This window comes from Balaenoptera borealis, assembly GCF_965194805.1.
Source record: "Balaenoptera borealis genome assembly, chromosome: X".
Taxonomy (NCBI): Eukaryota; Metazoa; Chordata; class Mammalia; order Artiodactyla; family Balaenopteridae; genus Balaenoptera; species Balaenoptera borealis.
The window spans coordinates 62,364,458-62,379,587 of NC_138881.1; the positions used below are offsets into that span (position 1 = coordinate 62,364,458).

The window sequence follows — 15,130 nt, forward strand, 5'->3', positions numbered from 1 at the left end:
CAGTCATTCAGACGGATATAAAGCCTTGGATTTACTTTACCTGTGTCCCTGAAATTTCTCATTTGTAAAAGATGAATAACGGTACTGCTATTTCATAAGACTGTCCAGAGTACTAAATTAGTTAAGGCATGTGTAAAAGCATGTAGACCCAGTACTTGGCACACAGTTTAAGCTCCAAAGACGTTTAAGCATAATTATTATCATAGATAGGGAAACAGGCCCAGAGAAGGAAAATGACCGTATGAGATCACAGCTAGGATTACTGAAAAGAGCTGTCTCAATTTTGAATCCTGTGCCCTTTCTTCTACATATCTAACTGCTAAATTACTAGTTTTAGCGATTAACAGTAGACCCTCACTGACAGCCCTCTAAGAGCCATGACAGTGCTGCTGCCTAAAAAAAAAAATAGTCCCCCTAAACGAAACCGTGCTCAAAGTTCTACAGAAAAAAATAATTTAGAAGAAAGGATGTGAACCCAGGTCACCTTCATACCACCATTATCATTTGCCTAAATCCTAGGTTTAAAGCAAAGTGGAACAAGCACTGGGAAACAGCCAAATCCTCACCCCTACAACCTCAAGGGGAGAAAACCAAGGGCTTCTGACCATCAGTAGGTTCTCACAATATTGCAACCGCTGGGTTCTGCTACTCTGATGGAATGAGAGAATGTGTCCAGAGCCAAGGACACCAGCCCACGATCTGCAAGTCCGGCAGAGAGCCCTCCAGAGGCGTACTGCCCGAATGTGGCCTTGTCTCCAAGTGCTCCCGTTTTACGCATTTCCTACACACAGCCTGCTGCCGTAACCTTTTGTAAAGTCATCATCGCCTCCGCATTTTTAAACCCACATTATCTATAGGCCAGAGAGGGGCTAGGATTCTGGGTTATTATCTGGTGGATCTGGCCACAGCCTAAGACAACTCCAACTCAGGCTAACCCCCCTCACCCAACTAGAAAGGTCGATCTGCTCCTCTGCAGGCCCTCCTAGCCCAAGATGGCCAAGCAAAAAGACAACTTACCTCCCCCCTCGCCATTTTGCAATCTTAATTACACGTACGCTGCGCGCCTCCCCTCCCCGTCATTCCGTTTGAAATACGCATGCGCGCCTCTCCCCTCCTCCCGTTAAAGCCAACCGTCACAAAGTCGTCTCGAGTGCGCATGCGCACCTTCACTCGTCCCTTCCGCGCCTATCAACTACCAGCAACTTTGCTTTCCTAAATACGCATTCGACCCACCCCCCTGCCCCAAGCCTTACGCGTGCGTACCTCCCGCTCTCCCCAATGGAAGCCCCCCCACCCCCCACCCCCCCACAGACATCAGACCTCAAATACAGTGGACCCTCCGCGGATACGGAGGACTGACCATACTATGCCGTTCTATATAGGAGACTTGAGCATCCGCGGATTTTGGTATCCGCGGGGGTCCTGCAACCAATCCTCCGCGTTTACCAAAGGACGACTGCATACCTGCACGCTACCGCGCCGCGCATCCCCACACTCTCAAATACACGTGCGCACCGCGTCTATCCTCCCACCTCAGTTTTTTATATAAAAGTGCCTGATGATATCTGGATGTGTTTCTCGCTATAGTTGTGCCCCAGTGCTCAATCAAGGAGAGCCATTACCAGCCTTCCCTAATGGGGGTAGGTGTGATAAACTAGGAAGTGGAATACGGGAAAGACGTCATTGCTTGCAGAGCAGATGCCAGATCTAGATAGAATCCGCCCCGACCCTCAGGGAGGGGCTTAGAGTACCCTCGGATTCCGTAATAAGAGCCACCACCCTGAACAAAGGCAAAGAAAGCTCTCATAATCTCCTAGTCCTACAACCCCGACCTTTAAATACACCTTCTACTGCATATGAAGAACTCCAAAAAATTTTAAAGCAAGGAACGTTATGGAAAATGCCGACGCCCAGGTGCCTCAACCCTGATTAATGGAAAGAAGTCTGTATTACTTTCACAATGGGAAGTAAATGCTCAACATCCTTTTGTAGGTCTGAGGCGCGTACTGTCCCCCATTTTTTCCTCTCGTGAACCGGGAGAACACACAAATTAAGGATCCCCCTGGGCCGAGTTCCCTCCGCCGCCCTCCATGTTCTTCCCCTATGTCGTTCCTTTACCTCCTGGCTGCATCGAAGGTCATAGCATGAATTCTTAGCGCCGGCCGTCCCAAGACAGGGTGAAGGGAGAGGCGGCACAGAGTTCGCGGCGCCAGGGTGGCAAGAGCAGGCCAAGGTGGCAGTGGACAGCAGGCAGAGGACCAGCCGTACCTCCAGCCGCAGCTCAGATGCCCAGACAGCGCCGATGCCCAGACAGCGCCGATGCCCAGACAGCGCCGCCTCTCCAGGATCGCCGCAGTGTGCTTCAGGCGCATGCGCTGAGCCCGCCCTCTTCTCCCCACCCCTCCACCCAGCCCCAGCTTTCCCCGAGGCTGAGCCTCCGGTGTTCCCCCTCGCCCAGGTCCCTGGCCCATCCTGCTTCCTCAACCTTTCTTCCTCTTGGTTACACCGGTCTTCACCACCATCCTTCCCTCAGCCCATCTTCCTTCGTCAATCCCTCTTCTGTTCTTAGCCCACCATTTCATTGCCAGTCTCCGTGTTGGCTGCCTTTATTCGCTCTGTTATCCTTAGTGGCCTACCCGTGTATTCTTGGCCTTGCCTGGTCTGCAGCCCTATTGGGCCTCTTACTCCTCCCCTTGTGTGTCTGATGTTGCAAATTGTAAAAAATACGGCAAAAAATGCTGTTTAAAAGATATTGTATCCACACAATCTTCTCCAAAGAAGCTCTCAAGCTGAGCCCAACTAGCTAGTGTTGGGCAAACAATGCCTGGTTAGTGATGAACCCACAGAGGAGACCCAGAGGCAGGGGACCAAAAGACCCTATGCACAGAGCAAAAAGGGAAAGGGTGTTCAATCAGTTTGGGGGTAAGAAGGAGTATGCAACACCTTTTTCTTTCTCTTCACAACCCTGGTATTGTCTGAACATTAAAAATACTGTTCAGTGTCCTTTGGTGCTAGATGCAAGGCTTGTTCCTGTCTTCTGTGAGAAATTCACATATTAATTTTAAGAGAAGTGGCATCATTTATTCAACAGGTTCTGAAATAGATTCCTTTTCGGATGTGAGGAGGAGAGAATACAAAATAACATTTTGTTTCTCATTATGATGTTTTACTTTGGTGGCTGGTTCTTGCTTTCTAAGAAAGCCAGTTTGGAAATACCAAAAACTAAGAACCCACAATTCTATAAATTCTGAGACCCATAAAATGTGTACATCATCATCCTCTCTAATTGTTAGGAATGTCATATTAACATTATTTGGAGACATAATGGAAGATTTTTTTTTTTGCCTAATATGCACAAAAAGGTTATATACAACAATGTGCAATATGCAGAAAGAAAAAAAAGAGGAAAAATAGAAATGCTTGAAGTTATAGTAGTATAAAGAACCTCACTCCTAAATTAAAAGAATCATTTATTATTGCACAAAAGTTAAAAGGGAATTTTGGGAATTCCCTGACAGTCCAGTGGTTAGGACTCTGCACTTCCACTGCAGGGGGCATGGTTTTTGTCCCTGGTTGGGGAACTAAGATCCTACAAGCTGACACAGCGTGGCCAAATAATAATAATAAAAGGGAATTTTGCCCACGATTCTACAGCACTATAACAAATGCTTTTATTTCTTTGTGTACTTTTTTTTGTTATAACAGTTCTATTGAGATATAATTCACATGTCATACAATTCACCAGCTTAACGTGTACAGTGCAATGGATTTTAGTGTATTCACAGCTGTATGGCCATCGCCACAATTTTAGAATTTTTCATCACCCCAAAATGAAACCTCATGTCCATTATCATATCTTTGTGTTCTTTCAATTTTTGCTTAAATATGTAATGTTTTAACCTCAACATTTTAATAGATATAGTGTTGTTTTAAATATTTTAACATGGTCCTAATTATCATCTTTATCATTTTAACAAATGGACAACATTCCACTTTTTAAAGTATTCTAAAATTGATGTCAGTACGTAATAATAATTGCAGATGCAGTTACTTGCTCTTTCCACTTCTCTTCTGTTTGATAAAACTTCCCTAATCTACTATGTCCAATCTGAAGAGAAATTCAAGAAAGAGGCACAGCTTGTAAGTCTTGAATGCTATAAATACTTTGGGTCCTGGACCTATGCATTTGTCTGAACTTTGCATTTCCTCAGGAGTGGTAAAGAAAATATCTGGAGACCTCTACTACCTCCACACTAACACTCTGAGGCTCTGATTCCCTTTTATTCCCCACCCAATACATTTGTTAGGAGAATGACCCTCTTTAGAAAATATGATAGTTAATTTTATGTGCCAGCTTGGCTGGGTCATGGTGCCCAGACACATGGCCAAATATTATTCTGGATATTTCTGTGAGGGTGTTTTTAGATGAAATTAACATTTAAATCAGTGGACTTTGAGTAAAGCAGATTGTTTGCCATAATGTGGGTGGGCCTCATCCATCAGTTGAAGGTCTGAATAGAACAAAAGACTAACCTTCCCTGAGCAAGAGAGAATTCTGCCAGTGGACAGCCTTTGGACTTGAACTACAACACTGGCTGTTCCCTAGGTCTTCAGCCTGCTAGCCCACCCTGCAGATTTTGGACTACCCAGCCTCCATAATCAAGTGAACCAATTCCTTAAAATAAGTAAATGAATATTTATTTATATATTATATAAAAGATATATATACATACATCCATAGATAGATAGATAATCTCTCTCAATAGATAGATAGATATAGAGATATCATGTTGGTTTTGTTCCTGTGAAGAATCCAAATACAGAGGATCTCCTCAAACCTGTGAACACCCTGAATTGAGGTTGGGGTACAGGAATGAAAAATAGTCAAGAATACTCTATCAGTCCCTTGAATACAGCTTTGCCTTGCCAAAGTGTACATTGACTAAATCTGGCATGGGACTGGCCTTAATTCTGTAATAGCTAGCATTACAAGGATATAAAACTGAGGAAATAAGAGTGAAAATAAATGAAATAGAGAATAGAAAAACAATAGAGAAAGTCAACAAAACCAAAAGTTGGTTCTTTGAAAAGATCAGCAAAATTGAAAAAAAACCATTCAGCTGGACTGATGAAGAAAAAAAGAGGTAAGAATCAAATTTCTAAAATCAGGAATGCAAGAGGGTTCATCAGTATTGACTTTACAGAAATAAAAGAAGTATAAGGGAATATTATGAACAACTGTATGCCAATAAATTAAATAACCTAGATGAAATAGACAAATTCTCAGAAAGACACAAAGTGCCCAAAGTGCCTCAAGAAGAAACAGAAAATCTGAATATACCTATAACAAGTTAAGAGACTAAATTAGTAATTTTAAAACTTCCCACAAGAAAAGCCCAGGCTAAAATAGCTTCACTAGTGAAATCTTGCAAACATTTAAAGGAGAAATAGTATAAATTCTTTACAAATTATTCCAAAAAATAGCAGAGATGGGAAGCCCTCCAAAATCATCCTTTGAGGTCAGTATTACTTTGAAATGACAACCAGACAGAGATATCACGAGAATAAAAATTTTAAAACTTCTACAGATTAATATTCCTTATCAGTGTAGTTGCCAAAATCCTCAACAAAGTACTAGCAAACCAAATCCAATAGTAATACAGGGCAAAACCACATGATCATCTGAATAGCCACAGAAGAATTTGACAAAATCCAATGCACTTACATGTTTTTAAAAAGTGCTTAATAAATTAGGAATAGGAAGGAACTTCCTCAACCTGATAAAGGGTATCTACCAAAAGCCCACAGCTGACATCATACTTAATGATGAGACTGAAAGCTTTCCCCTTAAGATCAGGAACAAGACAAGGATGTGCACTTTCACAACTTATATTCAACAATCTACTGGTGATTCTAGCAAATGCAAGAAGTCAAGGCAAACTCAAGAGATGCAAAAAAAGCATTTGACAAAATTCAACATGGCTCAGCCATGAGTAGCATTTACATAGTTATAATTATGTAAATGTTGGCTATTGACCCAATCAATATTAGGAGAAAGGTGCAAGGGCGGGAGGGTGAGTGGAATGCAAGCACATGAAGTGTACCAAAAGATGGTGTAGGTAAAAGAGGGATAAATGTTCATTCTCTGAAATGGAAAATCATAGATAATGTCTAAAATTGAAACATCAAGAAGTCATAGCATAAGCATAAGCATTATTTATAGTTATCAATCAAACTATGAGTAAAAATAATTTAGTGAATTGAAAGATTAATTTAATGGGTCACTACCAGCATTTTTTACAACATGACTAGAAAGCATGAAAGTGCATTGCAGGGAATTCTCTGGCAGTCCAATGGTTAAGACTCTGTGCTGTCACTGTGGAGGGCCCGGGTTCAATCCCTGGATAGGGAACTAAGATCCCACAGCCTGTGCAGCGAGGCCAAAAAAAAAAAAAAATATATATATATATATATATATACACACATATATATAAATATATATATACATATCAAATTTAAAAAGTGCATTACAGACATTAAGGGTAATTATTTTTTTCTTAACCTTATGTGAGTTATAGCACACACTCACACACACACACACACACACACACACACACATATCCTCTATTGTGATGTAAAATGCATTTCTTCCTTCATGTCTCAATTAAACCTGTTTGAAAATCAATGCTTTAAACTATGGGCATGTATTACTTTAATAAAACTATAAATCTAAACAGGGGTCTAAATATGATAGTTAATACAGCTAATTTAATAAACATATATCAAAGTTTAAAACACAGAGAGAATTTTTGCCATTTGAAACCATTTATGCTGCATCATTTATTTGTTTAGGAATAAAACTCATTCCACTATTCTATATGTGGCAACTGCTCATCCTCTTTGGCTATAACTTTTATTAATTTTTGAAAACATTTTTCTTTGTGGTTGCATTTATGAAACCAGTTGCACATTCCAATCAGGTCATATTGAAAATAAAGGGCATTCACTTTGTTGTGGAGCAGAAACTAGCACACCATTGTAAAGCAATTATACTCCAATAAAGATGTTAAAAAAAAATAAAAAAATAAAAAATAAAGGGCAATTGCTACATTCATTATTCTCACGTCTATGTTTTACCAAATACAGTTGTACTGGCTTCCTGAAAAAAATTCACATGCAAAGCATATAGCTAGCTAGTAACTTAAAGAAAAATATTTATTGTGGATTTTTAAAATTACACCACCTAAAGTCATTTCAAAAACTGCAAAATACAAAGAAGGAAAATAAGGAGAAAAAAGTCCTGTTCAATCTTATAGCCCCAAAATAGCTACAGTTGGATATTTTAGTGTCTAGTTTTCCATACATATTTCTATATCTATATAAGTGGACATGTCCAGAAATCCTTATGAGCTTTATATAATAAATAATTTAGAAAACAGAGAGGAAATCTGTCCAATATTTAAATTAAGATTTTGTAATTTATTTTGCAAAGAACAACATATTCTTTATACTGAGTGCTTCAATTATGTTGTTTTACAACTTAAATGGTGGTGATTATGTTGAAAACTACGATTCCTGAAATAAAACAGGCTAAATTGTGAGTAAATCTCCCTGTAGCATTTTACAGATTTTTTCTATCTTATGTATCTCATATCTTTATGGATGTTTGTATTTTATTTTTTAACCCACCCCCCCCAAATGGGTTACTCTAATTCGTTGAATTTCTTTCATTTACTGGATTAGATACATCTCACACATATCTTTCCTATGTCCAAAGTGCATATATAAAAACTGGTCATCTACTAGACCACAAAGAAGGCCTAAGCCTTAATTATAAGAAATCCTACAAGGCACATTTTCTGAACAAGAACGGATTCAAACTCAAACTTAACGACCCAAGAAGTGTTTATTTAACACACAAAAACAAAAAATAAACAAACAAAAAACGGAAAACGCCCCTGCTATGGGCTTTGGGCTTCAAGGACAGAAGGAAAGTCAGGCGGGAAGGAGCTGACTGCTAGAACGCCTGTGACACAAGAATGGGGCCGTGCGCAAACCCTGTGTGACATCGCTGAGGCCCCTCGAGAAAAACAGCCACTTCTGTCTAAACCTCCGTAAGGGGAGTTTTGTCGGGGCTTCCGGGGCAGCAGTGGGACCGCTCACCTGAAGATCTCACTGCAGCCATGAACAGTAAGGAATGCTTCAAGTGTGGACACTCTGGCCCTAAAGGAGGAGGAGCTCGAAGGCGCGGAGCTAGAGGTGGTGGCCGAGGTGCTCAGTGCAGTTCTGCCACCCTACCTGTCATCTGTTACTGCTGCAGTGAGCCTGGTCATCATGCTAAGAACTGTAACCTTCTCGATGACATCTGTTACAACTGTGGGACAAGTGGCCACATCGCCAAAGACTGTGTTAAGCCTAAGCGAGAGAGACAGCAGTGCTGTTACACCTGTGGCAGACCAGGGCATCTGGCCCGTGATTGTGACCATCAGGAGGGGCAGAAGTGCTACTCTTGTGCCGAATATGGCCACATTCAGAAACACTGCGCCCGAGTCAAGTGCTACCGTTGTGGCTAGACCAGCCACATGGCCTTCAACTGCCATCAACTGCAGCAAGAGGAGCGAGGTCAACTGCTACCGTTGGGCGGACTTGGACATCTAGCCCGGGAATGCCCCATTGAGGCTACCGCTTAACTTTTCCCTTTGTTCCCCACCACCCCTACTCCTTTTGCTGCGTGATAATTGTGTTATTTTCTCTGAAACCTCTTCTCTGACCAAAGGTTGATAGACTGAGGCTACTCTCAGGCCAGTGAGCTTTAATTACAAAGGTAAAAGAGGAAAGGGCTGGGAAAAAAATCTCAGAAAAAGTTATTCACTTGTACATGTCTTATAATTAATGTGTTTCTGCACCGCTGATAACTCCGGTCATTGAACATCCTGAGCATTAAGCAGTTTCTAGATTCTTTGGAGGCATTTTGATTTAACATTTAACTAAGAGCTACTGTGTGCCAGCCACTGCCAGAAAAGCTGGAGAAATATCTGTGAACAAATCAGACCAAGTTTGCAAACACAAGCCTAGAATCTATTAACAAGTAAAATAGTGTGTCAGATAAAGATAAATTGCTAGAGAAAAAAAAGAACACCAGGTAAAAGGATAGAGAATGTGTGTGGGGGGGACCTACGTTTCTGTCTTAGATACACAAGGCACCCTGAGTAGGCGACATCTCCTCAGAGATTCATTGCAAAAATAAAGCTGATTCTAGAAATGTCTGTGACTTTGCCAAAGTAACTTTATTATATATCGATTGCTTTGATTTATTTGACCTCATTACCTCTTAAATAACATTGAAAGACATCTCTATCTGGTCTTACAGAGAGTGTATAGTTTATGAAAATAAAACAGAAAAATATGTATAACGTGTACAAGTAGCTTTGACAGAGAGCAATGAGAAAACAACCAAACAAAAAAACCTTAGCAGCAAATTGTGGACATAAAGATATTGGTGATAAAGTTTGGACTTACATATTTTAAAAAATCTAAGAAAACAGGTATAAACATTAAGATTAAACATAGATAGGGGCTTTTATAATTTCAAAAACACACATTTTCACAGGTATGAAAATTATATTTATGTTTAGGAATTTCCGAAAAATGTGTTTTCCCAGATATGAATACATTCAATTTCATATGCTGCGACCCATTTAAAAAAATCAGATCTGAAAAACAACTGAAGTTCTATAAAATAGAAAAGGCAATTTAAATTCTAAATTCTAAATAAAACCTGGGATGGGGAGAGGTAACTGTTGTGTCAAGAGAAAATTGAAGTTGTAATGAAAAATGATTTACAAAATAACAGTAATGACAATACTACATATCAAACCTAGGATGTGATAGAATTTATAGCAGAAAAGATAGTGTAGAGGGTATAGTTTTTGATCCATAAACTCAAACCCGGTAAAAGAAATGTAACTGGTTTTATAACTGAAGACGCATTCTTTTATGAACCTCCATAAGACTTGATGTGTGACCCTTCATCCCCATCTGAAAGACCCTTTCAATTCAGCTGCGTTTCAACTTCTGTGACCCTCTTGGGCTCCTAGAAATTGATTCTGTCACTCTGTGCTATCTCAACAAGATAAACTCAGCCACACTCCCAGCCCCTAAACGGGGCAATCTCAGTCCAGTCTGCCAAGACACAGCTGGAAACTCCTATATCACACTGAGCCAAACAAATTCTTGAGTCTCATCATAGTGCTGAACTCTATTTAGGAAAGGAGAACCACAGGAATCTGCTTTTGAATCCCCCCAAACCATCTGGCATTTCGTTTCCCATGCCCTCAGGAGTTTGGCCCAGAGTTGGAGGGGGAAAAGAGGCTATGTCCCTTTATTAAGGACACACACAGCATTGAAGTCCTCTTTACATTCCCTTTAGGCATTTTTTCTAGTCTAGATGAAAGGAAGTCTTATTTTGACTCACCTGTACCCTGTGCCAGAAGTTACAAAATGGTAGCCCTCTTACTGAATCAGGTCCACAATATGTTTAGTTTGACCTGAACATTGTTTAACAACATTCATTAATTAGATGCCAACATTTAAAAATTGGAACATTTCCAGTGGAAATTCTTTTTCTTCTTTCTGGAATAAAATGAAAGATCAGGAAGCAATAGGCACCAATTTCTGTGTGGAAACTTTCAGCTGGAGGTGAGTAGTACTTTCTCCCTAGACAAGTCAAAAGTTCCCTCTTTAACTTAAAAGAAAATGAGGAAGGAATTTAAACATTTTACTACAAAAAAATCAACTACACACAAAAGAAAACAGTAATGCAGGGAAATGAGGGACAAAGCTATAAGGCATACAGAAAACAAATTGCAAAATGACAGAAGTCCTTCCTTATCAGTAATTACTTCAACTGTAAATGGATTAGATTCTCCAATGAAAAGACAGATATTGAAAGAATGGATAAAAACACATGATCCAACTGTAAATTGCCTTTTCTATAAGAGACTCATTTTAGGTCCAAAACCACAAATACATTGAAAGCGAAAGAATGGGGGAAAAAATTCCACGCAAATTGTAACCAAAAGAGAGCAGAGGTGGCTATACTAATATCAGCCAAAATAGACTTTAAATCAAAAAAGTTTACGAGAGTCAAAGAAGGACATTATGTATTAATAAAAGGTTCAATAGTTATACCTTATTGGCCAGGATATGGAGAGATGAGAACCCCATACACTGCTATTGGAAGCAGAAAATTTGTATAACATTTCTGGAAGGCAATTTGGCATTATAGATCAAAAACCTTTAAAAAGTCCTTATCCTTTGAAATAGAAATTAAACTTCTAGAAATTTAAGAGACTGATCATGGATATATACTCAAATATATATTAAAAATAGTGTTCACCTCAACATTATTGCAGTGATACATAAGAAACATTTATCTTCAAAGGGTAGGGAATTTAAAATATGACACATGTATAAGATAAAATACCTTGCTGCCACTAAAAATCATATTATAGCAGAATGTTTATCGACACAGAGAAATGATCAGGCTACCAAATAATACACACAGTGTAACATAGGTAGTTCTTCCTATTGTAAAAGCTCTGAGCACATTGTACTTTCTAAAACAAGAGTAAACACCAAAAATAAATTTAAAAATTTAAACTCTCCAGCTATTTTAAAATTTATAAATCATTTACTAAATAACTGTAGGTTCCAAAAGGTAATTACAATTACAATTGCCAGCAATTTAGAAGATGGAAACAAAATTGATGGACTCCAGTCAAAAATAGTATTCAGAAGCCAAATATTTTATTACATTATAATTCAGGAAGACTTTTTAAAAACTTAGACAAAGCTGCAGAAATTAGAGAAATGAAAAACAAGATTAAAACCAAAAAGTTCAAAAAACAAGTGAATTAGACAAAACAATTGATAAACAAAAAGTCAGCGTCTTTGAACAAAATAAATATATTTAAAATAGAAAAACCTGAGGCACGTGTACTTTTTTAAAGGGAAGGAATGCATAAATATACAAATTAAGAATGTGAAAAGGTATTTAGGGAAAAAAAGCCAGAGCCAGAGAGGTAGTTTATCATAATTGTAAAAGAGCATAGACTTTGGAATTATCAGACCTGAATTAAGTCCTTGCTCTACTCTGTGACCTTAGGCAAGTCTCAATCCCTGTGAGACTATATTCTTATCTGTAAAATAAATAACACATCAAAGGGTCATTTTAAGAGTTACTTGAGATTTTATATGTCAAATGCTTGGCACAATGTCTGGTACATGGTAAAAATTCAACACACAAAAACTGCTATTATATGTAGCAGACTGCTTTTAAAATTATAAGAGAGCAGTGATTATAATTTTACTCTTAATGCACTTTAATATCAATGAATATACATTACTAAAAATGGCAAATTATGCAAATAGTGTGAGTATTACTACTAAGTTGATTATTGCCACTATTAAAATGATATAGCTCAGATGGTTTTAGGGTTATTTCATAAGAAAAAAATCATTACCAGCAAATTATTGACTATTCCAGAGCATAAGAGAGACAGCACACTAATTTTCTATAAAGCTAGTATATCTATAAAGCTAGCATAGAAAATTTTAGCAAATGCTAGTAGAAAAATTTTAAAAACTCTGCAGACTAATCTTATTTATGAATACTAGTACAAAAATCCTAAATAAAATTACTAGAGTACAAGTTAGAAATTTCTTAGTTATAAGTTGCATACAATTCTATAATACTAAAACCTGGCTTAAGCAGAAGGGGGATTCAGGGTTGCATGTAATGAAGTAGGGGTAGGTGAGGCTTCGGGCACGACTAAAAACAGAAATTCAAACTGTCAGGATCAGTTTTTCTGTTTCTCCATCTCTCAGTTATACTCATGCATTGAGTAAAAGCTGAATAGGTAATTCAAACCAAGCTGCTTACTATAGACAACTTTAAAAGCTGGTCAAAATATAAGGCACCGTCACTGTAAAAGTATCACAGAGCTAACAAGATAGTGAGGAACTGCTGGAATGAAATTCTGTGAAAAGACAGGAATCCTGAAAAGTGGAGGTGGACCTATCAATTAGGTTTACCTCTGTTCTGCTTACATTTGCCAAAGCAAAGAGGTACCGTACCTAAGATGCTGGACTGTGCCTTTTGAGGTTGGGGGACAAACAGGACAAATGTTGGAGTTCAGGGCACACTGAGGATGAGAACTCTGGTAAACTATAGCCCATTTGTTTTGCCAGGAAGGCAGAAACCACTTCACGTATTTACAACAGGAGGAACATATTGCAGGGAACTGGCACACTGGTGACGGAGGATCTGAAATCCAAATGGGATACCATAGATTAATAAGAGCAAGATGCCACAATCTTTTCTGGGTTGGAGATACAGAAGTAAGAGGCAATGTCACTGGAGCTCAGGGGTCACCTAGTGGAAGCTAGAACTGTAGCAGGCCTGTCCAGTTGGAGCCACAGAGAAAATGGAGCCACTGCCAGAGAAGCTGCCCAAAGCAGAAATGCCCCGGCCTCTTTCTTCCTCCCAACCATGGAGGCTTTTCTCCAAGAGGCTGGGAGCCAGGGAAGGTAGAAGAAAAGTTCTGAAGGCAAACATGGCCAGGAGACCACAGACCCCAAAAGCTGCACCCCAGGGATGAGAATGAACCAGAACTAAAGCATCCCCTTCCATTATAGCTTATTAAACTACTGTTCCATTTTAAATGCAGATGACTCAAGGCATCAAGTCACTATATTCATAGCAGAATACAAGTTAGAACATCTGGAACTATGTTAGAAGACATAGCTTTGTGATTGATGAGATGACTGGCCCAGTATCACACATTTTCCCCACCTTTGCTCCTGACTGTATATTCATAGAGCCGTATATTTACTATGTTGCATCTTAGATATCCATAGAAAAAATTTCTCAGGGTTTTTTAAAGTTACAATAAAAAACACACAACATAGGGACTTCCCTGGTGGCACAGTGGTTAAGAATCCGCCTGCTAATGCAGGGGACACGGGTTCGATCCCTGGTTCGGGAAGATCCCACATGCCACGGAGCAACTAAGCCTGTGTGCCACAACTACTGAGCCTGCACTTAAAACCCCGCAAGCCACAGCTACTGAGCCCACATGCCGCAACTACTGAGCCCGTGTGTTGCAACTACTGAAGCCTGCACGCCTAGAGCCCGAGCACCACAAGAGAAACCACTGCAATGAGAAGCCCACGCACTGCAACGAAGTGTAGCCCCCACTCGCCACAACTAGAGAAAGCCCGTGCACAGGAACAAAGACCCAACGCAGGCAAAAATAAATAAAATTAAAAAAAAACACACAACAGGGCTTCCCTGGTGGCGCAGTGGTTGAGAGTCTGCCTGCCAATGCAGGGGACACGGGTTCGCGCCCTGGTCTGGGAGGATCCCACATGCCGCGGGGCGACTGGGCCCGTGAGCCACAATTACTGAGCCTGCGCTTCTGGAGCCTGTGCTCCGGAACGAGAGGCCGTGACAGTGAGAGGCCCGCGCACCGCGATGAGGAGTGGCCCCCGCTTGCCGCAACTGGAGAAAGCCCTCACACAGAAACGAAGACCCAACACAGCCAAAAATAAATAAATAAATAAATAAAATATTAAAAAAAAAAACACAACATAAAATTTACCATCTTAACCATTTTAAAGGTATATTTTAACTGTATAGTTCAGTAATGTTAAGTATATTCACTTTGTTGTACAACAGATCTTCAGAACTTTTTCATCTTAGAAAACTGAAACTCCATACCCCTTAAACAAGAACTTTCCATTTCCCCCCTCCCCTCAGTCCCTAGTGACCACCATTTTACTTTCTGTTTCTGTGAATTCTCCAGAGATTTTATGTGCGCACACGTGTGCACGCACATAAATGCAGACATTAAATCAAATATGAGAAGATGTTAACATTTGTTGAATCCACATGGTGTAAATACAGAGTACATTGTACTATTTTTTTCAACTTTCTTCTGTGAAATTTTTCATCATAAAAAGATAAATAAAAAGTTATTAAATGATTAGGCAAAACAGAAATAGTAAATAAAAATAGACATTTTCAGGCAAACAAAAGCTGAAAGATTTTGCCACCAGATGTTCTGGA

The 15,130-nt window shown here is 39.5% G+C and overlaps 2 protein-coding genes across 7 annotated transcripts in view; one reads left to right on the forward strand and one right to left on the reverse strand.

Annotated features, from left to right (window-relative positions):
- The window catches only part of LOC309620754 (uncharacterized protein), a 61,216-nt gene extending 58,883 nt beyond the window's left edge, over window positions 1-2,333 (reverse strand). For 2 of the 6 annotated variants that reach the window (XM_082377638.1, XM_082377637.1), the window contains exon 1: window positions 2,119-2,330. Coding sequence is in view for 1 of the 6 variants with exons in the window: in XM_082377640.1 (XP_082233766.1) it covers window positions 1,018-1,032 (15 nt within the window). In the remaining 5 variants the exon portion in view is untranslated. Of the gene's footprint in view, window positions 1-1,017; window positions 1,182-2,118 lie in introns of those variants that run through there. The other 4 variants (XR_014239602.1, XM_082377636.1, XM_082377639.1 and 1 more) reach the window with 4 other exon arrangements.
- Window positions 2,334-2,391: 58 nt separating this feature from the next.
- ZCCHC13 (zinc finger CCHC-type containing 13) lies at window positions 2,392-14,500 on the forward strand. The gene is given in 3 exon segments (XM_082377595.1): window positions 2,392-8,570; window positions 8,572-8,635; window positions 8,638-14,500. Coding segments are annotated over 3 exon segments (504 nt in total). The 5' UTR covers window positions 2,392-8,183; the 3' UTR covers window positions 8,691-14,500.
- Window positions 14,501-15,130: the final 630 nt, after the last annotated feature.